The sequence below is a fragment of the Alternaria dauci genome, chromosome 8 (assembly GCF_042100115.1).
Source record: "Alternaria dauci strain A2016 chromosome 8, whole genome shotgun sequence".
NCBI classification, from domain to species: domain Eukaryota; kingdom Fungi; phylum Ascomycota; class Dothideomycetes; order Pleosporales; family Pleosporaceae; genus Alternaria; species Alternaria dauci.
The window spans coordinates 915,723-933,637 of record NC_091279.1 but is presented as its reverse complement, the minus strand read 5'-3'; the positions used below and the strand labels follow the sequence as shown (position 1 = coordinate 933,637).

General features: G+C 53.1%; 7 protein-coding genes across 7 annotated transcripts; 2 read left to right on the top strand and 5 right to left on the bottom strand.

Annotated features, from left to right (window-relative positions):
• The first annotated feature begins 297 nt into the window (after positions 1–297).
• On the top strand, positions 298–1,468 carry ACET3X_008259 (uncharacterized protein). The gene has a single exon (XM_069454412.1). The coding sequence runs from the start codon at positions 312–314 to the stop codon at positions 1,446–1,448; it is 1,137 nt and encodes a 378-aa protein (XP_069303861.1). The 5' UTR covers positions 298–311; the 3' UTR covers positions 1,449–1,468.
• An 878-nt stretch (positions 1,469–2,346) lies between these two features.
• ACET3X_008258 (uncharacterized protein) lies at positions 2,347–4,356 on the bottom strand (the record flags this gene model as incomplete). The annotated part of the gene is made up of 5 exons (XM_069454411.1): positions 2,347–2,367; positions 2,724–3,271; positions 3,326–3,431; positions 3,488–4,134; positions 4,212–4,356. The coding sequence occupies 5 exons, from the start codon at positions 4,354–4,356 to the stop codon at positions 2,347–2,349; spliced, it is 1,467 nt and encodes a 488-aa protein (XP_069303860.1).
• Positions 4,357–4,887: 531 nt separating this feature from the next.
• On the top strand, positions 4,888–5,561 carry ACET3X_008257 (uncharacterized protein; the record flags this gene model as incomplete). Its single annotated transcript, XM_069454410.1, has 3 exons — positions 4,888–5,053; positions 5,105–5,338; positions 5,371–5,561. The coding sequence occupies 3 exons, from the start codon at positions 4,888–4,890 to the stop codon at positions 5,559–5,561; spliced, it is 591 nt and encodes a 196-aa protein (XP_069303859.1).
• Positions 5,562–9,570: 4,009 nt separating this feature from the next.
• ACET3X_008256 (uncharacterized protein) lies at positions 9,571–10,734 on the bottom strand. The gene is made up of 3 exons (XM_069454409.1): positions 10,621–10,734; positions 10,503–10,559; positions 9,571–10,435 (listed from the first exon to the last, which is right to left on the bottom strand). Exons 1-3 carry the CDS (start codon positions 10,702–10,704, stop codon positions 9,626–9,628), a joined length of 951 nt encoding a protein of 316 aa, XP_069303858.1. The 5' UTR covers positions 10,705–10,734; the 3' UTR covers positions 9,571–9,625.
• Positions 10,735–10,888: 154 nt separating this feature from the next.
• ACET3X_008255 (uncharacterized protein) lies at positions 10,889–11,977 on the bottom strand. Its single transcript, XM_069454408.1, has 2 exons — positions 11,777–11,977; positions 10,889–11,727 (listed from the first exon to the last, which is right to left on the bottom strand). The coding sequence occupies exons 1-2, from the start codon at positions 11,952–11,954 to the stop codon at positions 10,919–10,921; spliced, it is 987 nt and encodes a 328-aa protein (XP_069303857.1). The 5' UTR covers positions 11,955–11,977; the 3' UTR covers positions 10,889–10,918.
• A 251-nt stretch (positions 11,978–12,228) lies between these two features.
• On the bottom strand, positions 12,229–13,694 carry ACET3X_008254 (uncharacterized protein; the record flags this gene model as incomplete). Its single annotated transcript, XM_069454407.1, has 2 exons — positions 12,229–13,414; positions 13,588–13,694. The coding sequence occupies 2 exons, from the start codon at positions 13,692–13,694 to the stop codon at positions 12,229–12,231; spliced, it is 1,293 nt and encodes a 430-aa protein (XP_069303856.1).
• A 1,663-nt stretch (positions 13,695–15,357) lies between these two features.
• On the bottom strand, positions 15,358–17,489 carry ACET3X_008253 (uncharacterized protein; the record flags this gene model as incomplete). The annotated part of the gene is made up of 4 exons (XM_069454405.1): positions 15,358–15,576; positions 15,630–15,848; positions 15,898–17,367; positions 17,421–17,489. 4 exons carry the CDS (start codon positions 17,487–17,489, stop codon positions 15,358–15,360), a joined length of 1,977 nt encoding a protein of 658 aa, XP_069303855.1.
• Between the last annotated feature and the right edge of the window lie 426 nt (positions 17,490–17,915).

The following is a 17,915-nucleotide window of genomic DNA, read 5'->3' as shown; positions in this document are numbered from 1 at the left end:
ACTATTCAAGCCCGCCATCATGTGTTTGCGATTTCCTGTCGCGGCCATCCCGACGTGCCGAGTAACCTCTTCGAGCACAATTCGCTGTGCATCGCACTCGAATGAAACCTGTCGACAGCCGCAGTGATACTAATTGTTCTTGTGAAGCGAACAGCATGCATGCACGAAGGATGAATTTTGGGCGGTCGTGACGCGTCTTGAACGCGTGCAATTCAGGCTTCTCAGTGGGGCTAGCGACGATGACGTAGGTATATTACCGGTAGGGGTTGTTTGCTAGAGCAGCTACAACTGCGAGAACGACAACCACAATCATGCCTCCAAAAAAATTGAACAAAGACGGAGACAAGAAAACACAAGATGACTCAAAGTCTAACAAGCCTGCTGTTTCCGAAGAGGAAGTGCGGCAAGAATCCGGAAAAGCCGCAAACGCTGCCCTTGCAGCACAGAAGAAGGCAAAAGAATTGAAAGATGCCGCGGCCGCCGCCAGCAATCCAGATGAACGGCAAAGACTGACAGAAGAGGCTACAAACGCACACATCGAGGCCGAGTCTTTCGGAAAAACGGCAAAATATCTTCGTTCAGGCGCCTTCCAGGGCATGGCGGCGGGCACAGGCCTTGGTGTCGCACCTGGGGCAACGTTGGGTGCTATAACAGGCACTTTAGTGGGCGGCATCTCTTCGACTCTTCTCGGTGGGATAGGTGCGGGATTGGGTGGAGTTACAGGGGCAATTCATGGTCCATGGGTGAATATGGGCAAAGTAGCCGGAAAGGGGATGAAGAAGCTCACGAGTTGGATCCCACAATGGGCAGCAAGTGAGGAGCAGAAGAAGACGCTAGAGAAGATGGTGGGACAGGCTAATGAGGAAGAGATGCCTGGTACTGAGGAGCTTGAAAAATTCAAGAATGAGGGAGGTGGAGGTGAAATTGACCAAGGTTGGATGGAGAGTGCAAAGGGCATGATGCCGGATCAGAAAGAGGTGTCGGATGCAGCGAAGGCTGGCGCTCAAGCTACCGGGGGCAATCCAGACTCAAAGCCCGGCGAAAGCCAGCCTGAGGAGTCATCAAGAGGCGATCCGACGCAAAAGAGTGACACCCAGGGTCGCAAGAAGCCACGGAAGCTGAATGCGAAGCAAGACGACAGCGAATCACAGCCAGCAAAGACAGAGCCATCGGACGCTGACGGGAAACCTGACACGCAAAATAGTGAGGAGCTGGACGAGCGGGAAAAGAATCTTGATCAACGGGAAAAGGAGCTTGATCGACGACAGGCCGAGCTAGATGAAAGAGAAAAGGCCCTAGCTCAGCGTGAACAGGAAATAGGATCAAAATCTGGAGGCGACATGTTAAAATCCAAAGAGGAAGCACCAAAATCTGATGGCGAGGCATCAGAACCTGCAGCAGCGTCGAAACCAAAAGGTCATCCTCGTAAGCTTGCAAGCAGATCATAGAAGTTCAGAAAAATGCAAAAACACATTCAATGTGTCAGTGGTTCCAGAGATCTCAACCTGTTTCTGGTACTGGATGACATGGATTCGTTATGGGTCAAACGACTTTCTTGATGTACCTGTCTTTGTAACAGGATACTAGCTCCTGATCCACGACATATACTGATCACAAGGATCAAACTTTGCGATGAACATGACTATAGCGGTTCTGTCGACAAAATCCATGATGCGATAGTGCATTTGAAACGACTGTACCATGCTCTTACATTCTGCCTTCATGTTCCAGATCTTCATCACAATCAGCTAAAGGAAATCTAACCAACAGAGATCCCTAATAACTGCATAAATGAAGCGCTGCAACAAAGACGAGTTCAGAACGCCATAAAGGTTACATCATGATCCGCAAAGACAATATATCTACGTAGAACAGTGACATGAGCAAGGAACTTGTCCAGCAGCTAGGGATTGGGTAGTTCTATCACAGTGGAACATCATGCCAAGTCGACTTGAAATTAACTGGGATAGTGGAGGCCAAAAGACGTCGTTGCTACTACTCGATTTTACATGAACCAGCACCCCCACATTCCCTCTACAACCCCTTCCTTTGCCTCGCAGCTTCTGCTCTGTTTCGTCATTGCAGAAAGTCGCTCGTGTCAGCTCTCAAAATGCATGCAAATCTCCCATGCCGTGGTATCCTCAATGTCCTCTGTTGTACGCCGTAAGCAGATAGATGGTCATGAAATGTAGCCTCTCCCAAACGCCTCGCGCTAAATCCCTCTTGACAACTTAGGAAAGAGATGAGAGGATCATGTAGGAAACTTCACTTGGTCAGCCTACACAGCATTTCCACGGCGCAACAGTCCGCGAAGGAATGGGCTGCCTAGGTTGGTGATATGCTACCTCATCCGGTCCCTGTCCTGCCCTGCAAAGGCGAGGTAGTGTTAGCTGGTGAACCATACTCATACACAAAAGAAAGATACAAAAGAACACGCAACATGTACTCTAAGGGGAGGAAGAGCCGAGGTACGTAGGGTAGGAGGAAGTACCCTGTCCAGGATAGCTGGGCCGCGAAGCGGACTGTGCTGGTCGATAGGATTGATACCCATGCCGTGGTGGAGGTGTAGATGGAGGCCGGGAGTATTCAGAGCGCATACCGAGAGACCCACTGTGGTAGGCTGGTGGCAATGGACGACTATGGGCAGCAGAGTGACTACCAAGGGGAGGTAAATGATACCGACGGTGCGGATCAGGGAGGCTATTGGGGGTAGTGTACGCTACCTTTTTCGTTGGTCTTACTGGCTCGTCATCATCGCTCAAAGTCAGATCCACCACTTCAGACTTTCTCTTTTGTGCAGATCCTGGGGCAGTAGAAGGCTCCCGGGAAGGCAGCGGAGGGGTACTGAGCGAAGTGGGTGTTGGCGCGGCTTCGGTTTTGATGGCCTGTACACGGTAGTCTAGTATCTCGATGAGATCGTCATCGCTATCGTCGTGGTGCTCATTTTGTTTGGGCTTCGTGTCCTTTTCGGTGGACCACTCTCCACTTGGCTGAATGGTAACTTGGTCTGTATTCCGGGCCTTGCTCAAAATTTCCTCGACGTACTGGTCGACGGCCAAGGCTTCATATGATATCGTCTTGCTGCATATTGGGCATGTCCATGTAGGAGCTTGCTCCTGGAGCTGCAGGAACGAGTCGGCGTCGAAGCATTGGTTATGCGTGCACACTGTTGACCTGCATGGGGTAACGATACGCAAGGTAGAAATGGGGTCTTTTAGCGACATGACGCTCGATCCAACTTCAATGTCGGGATCATTGGCCTTTTTCATCACTGCAGTAGGGTTAGTCATGCTGCGCGCGTCGAATACCTAGTGCGAGGACATACTCTCGTTCAGCACCGACTGCCTGGTGATGACATTGCGCTGCTTGATGCGCTTTGTGAGCTCCTCGACGGAAAACTTTCTGACCAAGTAGACAAACAGGTTGTATTTCTGGATTTGGAAGTCAGCTTGACGTCATGTTTTGGGGCGTTGACGAGATAAGAAACCTCCGACTGACTTGCCTTTTGAGTCAGGGCGTAGGTGATGAGGATGCTGTTACGCTGGTTGGCGACCTTGGTGCGCACAAATGCGGTGATGTCTGCTGGACGCGTCGAGCCTGGCTTGTTCTTCAGCCCCTTGTAGTTGGCCTTGACCTCTTCATCGTTGACCCTGACCTCGATTTGAGACGGGAAGGCGACATCGAGACGCGAGTAGGGAGCCAAAGGCTGTTCGAGGGCAGAAAAGAGCAGCAGGCGCAGGGACGGATCCGCTCTCAGGCGTGCCGACTGGTTTTCGTTGAGGGTGAGATTCCGCGAGATAGTGGCACGGTGGGTTGGCGAAGCGTCCAACGACATGTTGCTCAGCACAAGCTCACGGATTTCGAAGAAAGGGCTGTCCTTGAAGAAGTATGTTGGTCGGGGCGGCATGGGCGGCTGCTGGGGCTGTTGGGGCTGCTGGTACGGCTGGTAGGTAGCGTTGTTTTGGTACCCGTTGGCCATGCTGTAGCCGTTGGCAATGGGCGCAGGCGGCTGCGAGTACGAGGGAGCTACGGGACTGCTCGTCGCTGGCGGAGGCGCCTCTCCGTGGTGTTGCACGCGATACTGCAGTCGCCGCAAAAGGTCCGTGTCGCTCCTAGAGACTGCATTGGCGATGACTGGTGAGGTGAAGGTCAGGTTAGCACGTGTGTCGAGGCGACAGCAAGGCCTGATGCTGGGGAGCGGAGATACCTACGGCCAATGACGCGCGCCTGCAGTGCAGCCTTGTTGCCCGTCTGCGAGGTGCCCTCCTCCTTGAGGATTTTCTTGAGGTCGTTGTTGATCAGAGTCTTTGAGCGCTCGGTTATGGTGGCAGCCATCTGCTGCAGACTGGACGCCATCGTGTGCGGCCGTCGGCGTCGAGGGTGCGAGGGCTGGCAATGTTTCGGGGGGTTGCAGGTGAGGCGCTACCGGTAGAGAATGTTCCGCGAAGGCATCTGGGGCTTTGGTCTCGCAGGCAGTCTCTCTGTCTCTCTCTTTTGCAGGCGACGTCGGGTGAGGTCACGGCAGTGAAGGGCGTTGGTCGCGACTTCCCAAAAACCAGGCGGCGATGCAGGGCGAACAGCACAGGCACGGGCGGAACAACGGCGGGGGGGGCAGACAGACGAGGAGAGGCCACAATGCGACTCTCTGGGTTATATGGCCGTCGACGTAGGCGGCGGCTCTCGCGGCGAGCGCATCTCCAGCTGGGTATATACCGAAGTCAGCGTCACCTGCAACTACCGGTAGGCGAAGAACGCGACATGGGCACGGGCCGGCCTTGATTGCATCGCCTTGCCACTAAATTTCCCTCGACTTTTCCCCCACCGACCACCAAACGCCTCCGCCCCAGACAGTCGCTGCCAATCCTCTCCCACCCTCACACAGACACAATGGCCAAGGGCGCACGAGCAAGCAGCAAAAAGGCCAACCGCACAAAGCTTCGCGCCAATGTGTTTGGCCCCGTAGAGCAGGCGCGCGCCGAGCGTCTGCACGCCAAACTTCTCGAGACCATTGCGCAGCCCAAGCCCGAAAAGACGGACATGGAAACTGAAGAAAGTGAGTCGCCGACCCACCCGCTACCACACGCGCCCTCTAACCGTGTCCCAGCCAGCACCGCCGACGATGCCGCCAAGGAGGACTTGCCCAAAGGTTCGTCGCTACTCACTGTCCCCATGCCGCGCTCCCTCTCCGACCCCTCGACCACTGCCCTCGACTCAGCAGAGGACGACTGCGAGCTCAGAAATCTGTGTTTCCACCTGGGCCTGTGTTCTGATATCCTGGGCTTCACCGACCACGGCCGTCTCAAATTCGCCTTTGACCCGCTTCCTCCGCACTGGCTGAGTGAGAATCAAGGGCTAACTTTGACTTCTTAGATATGGACGTCGACGGTGCCGCCGCCTCAGCAAAGAACTCGCGCAAGAACAAGGACAAGAGCCAGACCCGGAAGCAGCTCCGTCGCAGACCCCAGAACAAGGTCTCCTTCCCTACCTCGCGAGGCAAGGGCGCACTGAAGCCATTCACCGGTGGACGCACCGGCGGCCGCGTCGCGAAACGAAGATCATGATTTACGATCTGCATATACTGGTGTTAATGGGTTGCATTTTCCGGCGTTAAAAATATTGCTATTTAGCCTCCATGGGCTCAAAGATACCTTGGCTGGAGGATTTCAGTACTTGACAAGTTTAAAAATGAACACTTGCACATGCAACCTTAGGTCTATTCCCAACTGTGAGCTCCACATTTCAAGATACCACTTCCAAAGATGCTGCATTCTACCCTTTGAGGGTATGAGTGCTCCTTCCTTGCGTGATGCGCTAGGCCTGAATGCGGAGACGCCTCGACCTTTGCGCCTTCCGCTCTGCTCTTCCACTCACTCCTCTCACTTTCCAATGGCGGCCCCGGCTTTCCACTTTCTCCATCTTCCCAAAGAATCGCGTCTTCTGGTCTACGAAGACGTCATGTCGTCTAGCTCCAGTGCCATAGCTGTATAGCCAAAAGGCACTATAATCATACATCCGACTTGGCCAATGACTACTTCTGTTGATCACGTAAGTCTGAAGGCTGGGCTCAGCGTCTTGATTTGTGCCTGCAATCCCAAACAAACCCCCAAAAAGGCCCGCGTTGATGCTCTGCAGCTCCAGTCGTCAAGTTCAATCATATCCTTTGATATGTCGAGCAACAACCACTGATTATCCCCGCCCTGTAAGTGATGGCTGTCTCTGCTCAAATGCTTGGGTAGACAGAATCCCCACGGCTGTCATGGTAGACGGCGCCAACCTACACTGAAGACTAATGGTACCAAAGTATGGTATTTGGGCTTCTCGAATATGTACTTTAGGGCGCCATATCAACCAACATGATGAAGCCCCTATGAGAGACCGAACCTCAAGACGCGCAACCACGGAAGGTTGCAATTTACAGTCTTGCAGGAAAATGATAGCAGCCTCGACGACGTGATTCTTCGCGCGGACCATCTGACATGATCAAGATTGGCCCAACTCACAACTAACTTGATCAGTGACGACGGCGACAAAAAGAAGCAGGAGAAAAGGTAAAAAAAAATGGCAAAACTGGACTTGCAGGGAATCGAACCCTGGACCACTCCCAAGCTGTTCCTGTGCGTTTTACTGCTCAGGAGCTGATGCTAAGGGAGTATTATACCACTAAACCACAAGCCCGATTTCTTGGATGCAAACCTGAGCGGTCAGTATGTTTATGACTTCAGAATAAACCCTGTTGCTTGTTGGTAGTGCGAAGCCCTGGGTCGTTCAAGTGGGACAAAGAGGGGCCCTTTCCCCAATGCGCACAGACTCAGAGATGTCTCTCATGCTTGCACCTCCGTGCAGCTCGACAGTGAAAGCGTCGACGACGTGTTTGCTGTATGACACGGCGACACTTGGCATAAGACAACCTTGGAAGTCGGATGGATTGGAAGACTTCAGCCTTGGACATACTTAGGTGTCCATCGATTAGTGCCGCCTTGACAATTGGTCGGGATCGCTCTCCGGGCTGCTGGATCCTGGGCCGAATGGAAATACTCCGCCATAGGACAACCTTGAAATCGTGACGCATGCGTGTCACAGTACTTCGATGCGAATTTCTTCGTCTCAATAAACACCTTCTTGTCTTTTTCTTCTAGGCAGCGCTTATCTAATACCTTGAATATGTATTCAGGTACGTCACCTGAGCATACATCACCTGCTTTCTACTTTTCTACCGGCTACACTGTTCCAGGACCGCCAGTCAGCCACCTTATAGCCGCACGATCAACTCTCCAAGTAACTGTTTCATTTTTGAACAGCACTTTCATAAAATTCACATATTTATCTTATGTTGAAAATCGTAGAGGAAAGCCCTTAGCTCAGCCTCTCATACTTGACGATACAGTAGATGACGTCGAGACGGACAGAGAGCAGCTCAAGTGTTTGGATATTCAATATCTTGCCCTATTCTTTACTGTAATAGAAACTCAGTGCATCAGCATTCAAAACACCTCATTCATTTGCTCAAGAGAACGCGCCAGAAACGCATTGGAAATGTCCACTGCATTCGTTACCAGAACCTCCTTCTCAATGAGCCTTCTCTGATCCCATCTCAACATCTGCTGCCATACCATCAAACATGAGACTGTAGCACTTGGAACCACCAAGCTTGTACCATCCTGTAGTCTTGGGTGAACCGAAAGCCCAAAACCCAAACATAGCAGAAGCAGCACCATATTCAAAGTAGAACTGCGCCAAACCATTAGACAGATGATCATCAAATGCAGACCATAGGGCGCAGAGTCAAGTTGGAAAGCTGCGTGTAACACGTACTGGTTCTCCTGCCTCCAGCCATTCCACCATTTTGGCATGGGCCCCGTGATTGCCTATGTTCCGGAGGCTTTGTATGTCGGTGCTCTGGTGGCTCGCACCAGTCAGGCGAAAAGCAAGCGTTGCCCAATTCTGCCCTTCGTCTTCATTCTTACGTGCGAACTTGATGTTGACGTTGCCCAGGTAGCCGCCTTGACACTCAAAGTAGTAGTCTGCGATCTCCTAGAAGGCGTTGCTAGCAAGGATTTGTTTCTGTTGCTAGTAGCTAGATGCAAATCTTCGGTATCAACTCACAACAGCGCTGTCACTGTCACCCATTTTTTTGAATTTGGAATGCCGGACTATTGGATTGTTGGACTGTTGTAGCCTGTATCTTCGATGCGAGCGTAGGAGCAGCTAGGCGAGTCGAGTGATTGAGGACCGATGATTCTGAAGACCTTTGCGCGACTTTGGGATACCTATATATACATCGCTACACGACTACAATCTATGTGGGATAGGGAGTTCACCCTGGAGACTCCCCCAGTCCCGATCTCCATAACCCAGAGGTCTAGAGGCCGACCTGTCGTGCTGTTCATGTGTATGACTAGTCTCCTTTGAGATGTGCTATGGAGTCTAAAGATATCCAGGCGCCTCTTGACTGCTGTCGTAGAAGAGTGCCAACAAAGTGTGGCAAGGTGTTACTAGCCTCAACACTTGTCCAGCCAGCCTTGACAACGCCACATGTGATGAGAAGCAGAGTAGCAAGAATGAATATGCGCAATAGCTTAGTCCATCAGCAGGCACATGACATCAGAAGCTGTTTAATCTAGCTCTAGGCTCGACTGGATGATAGTAGTGATGGCTCAGTTGCAGCAACACTAGCAATGAGCAAGCTGAAGAGAATATCGAATTTCGTTATGGCGAGCTGAGGGAACGGAGTGGAGGCCTGACCCAAGTAGGGACTCGGTGGGAGTGGCGGGCTGATAATGTGGCTAAACGCAGACGCAAAGTCGAAGATCAACATCAGAAACAATCTATCCAGCAAGCTCGACTAGAAGCCATAGGCAAATGGCGAGATACAACAACAGAAACGGCTCTGGCTATCATACCATCTCAGTCGTGCTGAAGGCATGCGTGCGAGCGTGTCGACGATGGGCTGCTTGTTGCCGAACAGGGCGGCATTCGACACAAGACAAGCCAATCGAGTTGGACAAGGTGAGCATTCAACAGTTTCAAGCGGCGGCTAACTACGCGCGTTCGTAAGTGGTGATTTTGGCACACCAGATCCGCCGGACTCTGGGTGAGGCGGAAGCACTACGTCATCATATCTGAACAGCGCAACGCGTGCATGTCACAATGTTTCGAGGCAATTCACAATTGTCATGTTCGTGTGTCTACGAGCTTTGTTAGCAATGATAGCGTCAGCCTAATTCCTTGTGTTGCATGCACTTGGCGTACGTTCAACAAGCCACTTCACAGGTACAGCGCTGACTTTAGCAGTCTAGTAAGATCAATGGTGTGCTCGTCTCCATAGTGAGTCGGGAATGTCGAGGGCCTGAAAAGGGTCAGCTGTTGCATCATAACAATCTGCTGTCGCGCTCGTGCACGCTGCATATCTGGCACTGGTCGATCATGACGGAGAAAAGAATAGTCAGTGGTCGATTGTAATAGCTCTTCAACATCTCACTGGAGCTTCTGACGGTCATCCACAGCACGTTGCTCTGCCTCGAGAGCTTTGTAAAATAGAAGGGTATATGGCAAACGGTTCTGCTAGTGATTGCAGGCAAAGACGTCGGAGAAAAGCAGCCTAGATATCTCAACACAATCACTCGGTTTACCGCCTCCCATTCAACGGCCTCCCTTCCCCCTCGCCGCCATCTTCCTCATCAAGGTCATCCAGCTCAAACTCGCTCGCAGCCCTCAAACTCTCTTCGTCTCCCTTGATCTTCCCCCAGCCCTTCCCGTCCGCCGGATTAGGAAACGGCGTTGCGCACTGCCTGTTCCTCAGGGCCGGATAATACCTCCTGTACGTGTAATGCGCAACCGCCATACCCAGCACCGACCCAACACTGACATCGTACACATCGTGGCGGTAGTCTTCACAGCGCGAGATGGCGATCAAGGCAGCGCCGAGCAGAGGAGCGAGAGCGAGAAGGACGCGGGCGAGATCGGCGCGAGGGCGGTAAACGTGGCATTGGCCTGCGATGAAGAGCGCAAGATAGCCCAATCCACTAAAGGAAAAACTGCTATGGCCACTGGGGAAACTGCGCCAGCCGTCGTGTAGGACGTGGTGATCGGTCTCGGTGCAGACTTCGAATGTGACGAGTTGGTGTGCTGGCGTCCCAGGAGCGGGTTTGCATCTCGCAATCAGATCTGGCCGGGGCCGCCCAACAGCGTTCTTGATCACGTCTGTTATGAACATGGTCAAGATCATGCTGATGAACCAGCCCAGGATCGTGACATGCGCTTTGTGTGTTCCAGGGCGGAGGACGAGCGCCCAGGCGATGAGTATACCGAGGGGCACTGCGCCGGCGTATATGAAGAGCCACGAGACTGGCACGCGCTCCACGTCGGCGTGTGGGTAGCCGATGGCGAGGTTATCGAGGAAGAACATGCGGTGGAAGGGTTCGGCGAGGAATTGTATCTGTGCCTAGTTTGTCAGTTCTGGATATCTGGGATTATATAGCATAGCTATGTTGTTGCTCACTCACAAATATGTACCCGCACGTCAGTATCGCAAGGCCGACATAGTCTGACGCATATGAGCGCTGCAAGTGTCATCTGTTAGCTGTCTATTCGTGAATGGTGCCCATTGTCGAAATGACGTACCTGCCAGAAGCGCGCCGCAGCGCCTAGGAAGCCTGGTTTGTTAAGAAGCTCATTTGAATTGAGGCGGTGCGGTTGTGCAGGCATTGTCGCGTGGTTAGCACGCGCGCATGGTAAGTTAGTCGAGGTTTAGCAAGCTGGTGCGGAGGTGTGGCTTCAACTCCGCACATGCAGGGGAAAGCGCGCTACCGGTGCTGTAGTGGGGCTTCCGTTACTCAGGCACTGCAATCTGAACACCATCAGACAACAACAGTCACTATGAAGCACGAGCAGTGACTGCTCGAAGCTACGGCTGACCACTTCAGTATGTAGACGTCAACATGCCCAGCCTCCCCCCGTCGACCACAACCACACTCCCATTCAGATAGCTCCCCGCCCGACTCGCCATCCACAGCACCGCGCCCGCAATATCCTCCTCCCTCCCCGCTCTCCCCGCCGGCACAATGTTCCTATCCATCTCGCCAGTCTTCTCCGGATCCAACGCCCCAATGATGCCCATGGCGAGCTCAGACGGAAAGATACCGGGCGCAAGCACATTGCAGCGGATACCGTATGGAACAAACGACGTGGCAAGCATCTTCGTCATATGTGTAACAGCTGCTTTGCTGCTGTTGTAGGCAAACGAGGCACCGGGCAAGCGCGAGAAGCCGCCGATGCTCGATGTCGTTATGACTTGGGAGCCGACGCCTGCGCTCGTGTTGCTCTTGGTGTTTTCGGCGTCGAGGAGAGAGAGAAAGGCGAGAGTAGTGTAGTATACAGCTGTGGTATTCACCGCATACACGTTTGTAAACTCCTCCATGGGCGTCTCGAGGGCGTGTGCCCTATATTCTGAGAGCGATGGCGAAGGGGCACCTGGTGCTGCTTTGAGCGGCTTGGGGCCCATGATTCCCGCGTTGCAGATGAGGAGGTTGATGTAGCCTGTCTCAGCCTCTACCTGCTTTGCGATTCCGAGCAGAGACTCGCGGCATGTGACGTCGCCGGGTAGGGGGATCACAATTCCGGCGTCGATGCTCTCTGCGGCTGAGCGGAGTACGTCTTCGCGGCGGCCGACAATGTATATACGGTGGGCGCCGTTAGCTGCCAGGGCCTTGGTCATCATCAGACCGATACCTAGTAATATTAGGGCCATGCTGCCAGATCGGATGCATGGGTCGACTACCCGATCCGCCTCCTGTAATGACGGCTATAATGCCGTTGACACTGAAGAGCATGTTGGCTGAGAGGTTCTGCGACATGTTTGGATTGTGGAAAATCGAAAGGCTGCGTGATTGTTCACCTACAGCATCGTTTCTATAATATGTGACATCGCTACGGCTCCACCTTCCGAACTTCAACATCTCTGCGCAACGAGTGTACTTGCCATGTTCGGCTAAAAGGGTGGATCTTGATTACGTTCGCCAACATGGTTGTCATCACCTAGATTGAGAGTACATCGTCTAAAGGCATGTGAACTCCTCACCATTGACAGAGTATAATCCAGTTGATTTGCATTTCATAGCGGAGATGTGCCTTGTACAAAGCAGTCATTACTCGTAATACCAACATTAAACTCACAATACCGCCAACCCCATACAATGCACATATTGACAAGCTCATATCCCCGAATTGGACTCATTTCTCTGCGTGCCAGCTTTTCCTAGCAGTGATCCACTTGAAGCTTGCGCACCAGCCTTCCACCTCTCCACGTTCAGATCGCTCGACATATTCTTTGACCTCTTGCTGTGCCACCGCAATGTCTGCCCTGACCTCCTCGGCAGTCCAGACCCTGCTCTTACTCCCCCATGTCGTCAAGAGGCGCAAGCATACCGGTTCAAACATCTCCATGCCCAACACAAACATCATCTTACCAAGCGACTTTTGCGCCTCGTCCTTTGGCCATTGCCCGACTGGGACATTGACGTGGGTTGTCCGAATGTCTTCGAACCCAGCTTCTTCGAGATAAGTGTGATGCATGTAGAAGAGACCGAGCGGACGGCCGGACTTGAATGATGCTTCCATAAAAGCCACATACAGTTTGCGAAGAGTGGGCATAGGTATGTTTGCCGCTGTAATCTCACCCGGACCCAGTGGCACCTGTCCCAGATCCCAATCTGCAAGTTCAATGCACCCACCAGGCGAGAGGCTCTTGTATATCTCCGCATAGACTTCCTCCCAGTGAGTGAAGGAGCCTTTCATATTTCGTAGATGTATGAGTTCGAAGGAATCGCTAAAATGCCAGCCGGGTTCGGGTTGTGGGGTGAGAGTCGAGAGATCAATAGTCAGAGACTCTTCTGGAGTACTTGATCCTCCACGTTGATTGAGGTCAACCGTTGATTTGGGCTTCCTGAGCGATTCCACCGGATTTCGATGGGCCATTTCGGTAGCCAAGTCTAGAGTCGAGAGTTGATTGATCAGCTCGTCAACATCCATCTCTTTTCCCCAGACGTCCAGATCGTCCAGCTCCCACGTCACCCTGGCATCGCCCAACGTAGCTTCGGTGGTATCAATATCCCATTCAGTCATATCTATCCCAACGACTTCCGCCTGCGGGTATTGACGCGCCATGGCAACAGCCCAGTGACCCGGTCCTGTACCCAAATCGAGTATCCTTCGCGTGCTGGGCAATAATCGTGCAGTGGTAAGCTTGCCGTGGAGTGCTCGGACGAATATTTCGTGTTGTAAAGATAAACGATCCTGCTCAACGAAATCGTTATGTGGCTTGTACACACATGGTAGATAGTATGTCTCGTTGCCGTATGTTCGTCCATTTTCATGGAAATATTCCAAATCGTCGGAAGCCAAAGTGCGAGCAGAGCGACTGTCAATCAAGGTGTCAGCTTATCCAATGTACGATTGTTGCCCAAGGTGGATCGTCTGCAAGGCAACAGTCGTTGTTGTTTACTCTTGAGGCCTCCCGTTTGAATCTAACCCAGCAACCACGGCGAAATGTAAAGTGGCAAAAATGTGCGAGGGTAGAGGGCAGCAACATACTTGGACTCGATCGACGCTGTACTTTCCGAGTCAGCTCGTCGGCGTTTGAGTGGAGCGCCTGTGTGAGGGGCAACCACGTCTTCGGGTGGTGGCTGTCCCTCGTCCATGGTCTCGGAAAGCCGACGCAAAGGACCTAACAAAATCGTTGGGGAAGCCGAGACGAAAACGATGAGCGCATGGAAGGAGTAGAAATGCTTCGTCTTTTGGGCATGTGCTGCACTCGTAGGACCCTGGCAAACTGGTGCTAAAACCTGAGGTTCCGCATGCTAAGCGATGGTCGCTTGATGCTGGGGCGCGTGAATACTGGGTATACGGTCCCTACATGCAGGATATAAGCGTAAACGGGCGACTTACGGCGAGGAGATCTGCAGGCGGCAGTGAAACTCACGCTATGTGTGCGACCGACGCGATACTTTATGGTGTGCTGCTCTCGATGTAGATGGGTGTTGGAGCGTGTTAGCAGGAGATGGTCAGAACCGCCAATACCTTTGGTAGCTAAGGATTCGGCCTCGCCCGACTCTGATGGGACTCTGTTCAGCCACCTGAACGATGTGCAGGCTCTACTGCCCGCTGATTCCTGATCTGACACAGGTCGATTACCAACCCCAGCATCAGACAGCAGGCTATCTATGCTTCAGCCTGCGGCCAGATGATGGACAAGTAAATGCCCTGGTGCTTGAATCGAGCCGTTCGCGACATGATTGCGTCCATCGTTATGTTACAACGCAATCTCCGGCTCGTACTACGTGTTCGCAGGTGTTAGCGCATAAAAACCCACACCCTGCTGCCAGCTTGCAGCATGTCACAAAAAGGTGGGAGCCGCAGATCAGAGCCAAAGTGAAGCGACCTCTTGTTGATCCCACCAGCACGGAGGACCGAGGGCGCAGGGCCATGTGGATGTCACGTTCGCTCCAAGGACAGACAGAGTTCAGGCGCGGGGCTTGACGGTGCGGCCATACTGTCGGAGTCAGCGGTACGGGCGGGTCCCAGTAGATCGTCAACCAGATTGTCGGAAGTGAATGCACAATCTCATGAGTTTGTGGAACAAGGTGTAGTGTACGCTGGCTCTGAGGCTATTCGAGATTTTGGATGTTCATACCAGTCTCCTCGGAGGTTTCCAGAGTCTAACGCTTAGATGTGCAAACTCAACGCAACCGAGTCATCGCTGGTTACATTGGACCCTAGGAGATGCAGCGGGCAGTCGCCCGGTGTACCAGAAAATAGACGGACCAAAAGCCAGAAGCGCCGAGCTGTCAACCCCTGCCGACGGTGAGTAATTTGATTTTCTCATCTCCACCGAGTGTCCTACATGCAAAGTGAGAGCAACCTAATGAGGAGCGCTCTGGCTGTAATGTCTGCCGGACGATCTTGCGATATTCGGAAAAGTGCCGGACAGCCCGGATCCCAAGAAGATGTAATCTGGAATACGTTTGGTTCGCATACGTTGGTTAGGCCTCCATCTCTAGTTGATGCGCAGCTGTGCCGCATTGGCAGGTGCGATACGGGGAGATAGATGGGACGGGACGTCGTGAGCAGTAGAGTGAGCTGGAGAGAAAAACGTAAGATTCAGGAGTGGCGCGTAGTGCGGTGTGCGCATTTGGATAGACGCACGTTTATGGCGCGGGCGGATCAGACATCACGGTGTAGCACGAGGAAAGAGCGAGTGACAACATCAACGAGTGCATCCTGTAGCGTGCAATTCTCTCGGTCTTGCTTCAATCCCTAATATTGGAGAGTGTAGACTGTATTCACATTTGGGTTGCAGTCTTCTCACGGATCAACTTCCTGGCCCTCAAACTTGGGTAGCCGTGCTGCGACGTCTGACCATGTCTCCTCGCCCTTGACGATATTTGAAATGGCCTGGGCGATCTCGTCTAAGCTTGAGCGGACCTGCTCTGTGGTGTCTCGGTCTCGGAGCGTGAAAGTGTTGTCCTTGACGGACTGGAAATCTATGGTAATGCCTAGAGGAGTACCAAGCTCATCGTTGCGCTGGGGAGATGTTAACGTTGGATCAGAATTTCTGGAGCAAACAGATGACTTACAGCATAACGCTTGCCGATGGATGCACCGGAAGCGTCAACGCGGTTAGAGATACCAAGCCTTCGTAGCTTGTCCTTCAGCTTCCGTACAAACGGATCAAAGTCGGGGTTTGAGCTGAGCGGTACGATGAGAACCTTGGTCGGTGCAACTGCCGGAGGGAAAGAGAGGACAGCACGGGCTTCGTCCTGCTCACGGGTCCAGTAGACATGTTCACATAGAGCCTGGTTCAGTTAGCAACGTACACGACCCTCTCAGCATATGGGTACTTGCGTAGAATATGCGGCCGATACCGAACGATGGCTCAATGACGTTTGGTGTGTATTCGCGCATGGTCTCCACACGGGTGCGCTTCTCGATGGTGATGAGATCCTTTGGTACCTCTACCTTGCCGTCACCAACTTCCGGGACGTCGATGACGATCTTGCCCTCCTTCTCAAGATCCAAGGATAGCTTCTCACGAAGGTCTTGGGACAAAGCGTCGATGGCGGCTTCTACGGTCTTGCCGTCCTTCTTGAACTTGGGACCAAACTTCTTCTTGTCAATTTCGCAGACAAACTCTTCGACCTTTAGAGGCTCTTTCCTCGTCTCGCGCACAATCAGAGGTGCGCCGGTCTTCTTCATGTGCACGGTCAGATCGTATGCGCTTCGGTCAGCACAGCCAACACACTCGATCCAGCCGTATGATGTGAGCAGCTCAGCGTCCCAGCAGTCGGCAGCATAATGTGCCATCTCGTTGGCCATGTGTTGCCTGAATCGGATCTTCTTGGGATCAACACCAAGCTTGAGCAGGAACAGCTGGATGCGGGCCAAGAAGTAACCCAGTGTCTCATTGTCCACGAGACCAGTATCAACAGCCTTGCCAATCTTGGTGGTCTCGACGGTGGTCTTTCCGGCCAGTTGGACGTCGCGGTTGAGCAGCTCAAGCTCAACGTCCTTGACCTCGTCGAATCGTGGATGCTTCTTGCCACCTTCGGGGTCGACAAAGTGCTCGATTTCAGCCATGAGGAACTCGCGCACACGTAACAGACCCTGTCGCGGGGAGATTTCGTTACGGAACGACTTGCCAATGGACGCAGAGGCGAAGGGCATTTGCTGCATGTTGTGGTCGAGCAGCTTTTGGAAATTGACAAACTGACCCTGAGCAGTCTCGGGACGCAAGTAGGCCGGCAGGTTGGACGAGGGGCCGATGGAGGTCTGGAACATGAGGTTGAATGCAACGGGGGGTAGCAGCTCGCCGTTGGTGGCGGGGTTCTTGATGTCGTACTTCTTCATCAGGAGGCCAAGCTCCTCGCCGTTGTAGTTGTCAATCTTGGCCAGCACCTCCTCAATCTCCTTGACCATGGAGTCCTCGAGCTTCACGGCGGCAATGTTCTTGACCTTCTTCTTTTTCTTCTTGGGGTCTTCCTCCTCCACCTCCACCTTCTGGCCGCGTGCCTCCTTGTCGCCCTTGAGCCTGGCCTCGAGGACCTCTTCTACGAGGTGGTCGGCCCGGAAGATCTCGCCAGTCTTGGGGTCCTTGCACATCCAGTCGGCAAACTTGTCGACATGGCCAGAGGTTTTGAGGACGTCGTGTGTGGTGAGGATGGTGGGCTCGATCTTGAGCATATCCTCCTCTAGGACAAAGTGCTCGCGCCATATGTCGACAATGTTGTCGGTGAGGGCAGAGCCCGGTGGGCCATAGTCGTAGAGACCGGCAACGCCGCCGTAGATGTCGAACGAGGGCGCATAGAAGTATTTGTGCTACAATGGCGGCTGTTAGCATGACTGTGCAGCGTCGAGTCCAACCCGCGTACCTTCATGAGCTGCTCGAACGCAGCGCGCTCAAAGGGCTTACCCTTGTATGTGGTGGTATCGCTGGGCATGGCGACGTTCTTGCGCTGTGGCACCTTGTATCTGGCGAGTGGTGGTGTGGACGAGAAGTGCGTGGTGGGATGAGTCGGCGGAGGTGGGGCACGATACAACGGTCTACGTAGAGAGAGGCGCGAAGCAGATGGAGGGACGCGCAGCAATGGAATTAGTCGGCGCATATACTACGTCTATACTCTTGCACCCGACAAGAGAAGCAGACTAATGAGCGACAGGGGTCTAATATTTACAGATATAGTACAGGTCGCGAGCCTTGACATGGCATGCTTCACCATGTGGGATTCTCTGCCGGTGTGCGAACGCGCCAAGATTGCGGAAAAGCACAGGCCGCGGCTCCACCGAAAAGTTGGACACGGCCAGGAGCGTGAACATTGTGCACTCGCAGTCTTGGAAGACACTTTAGAAACACTGGCCGGGCAGCG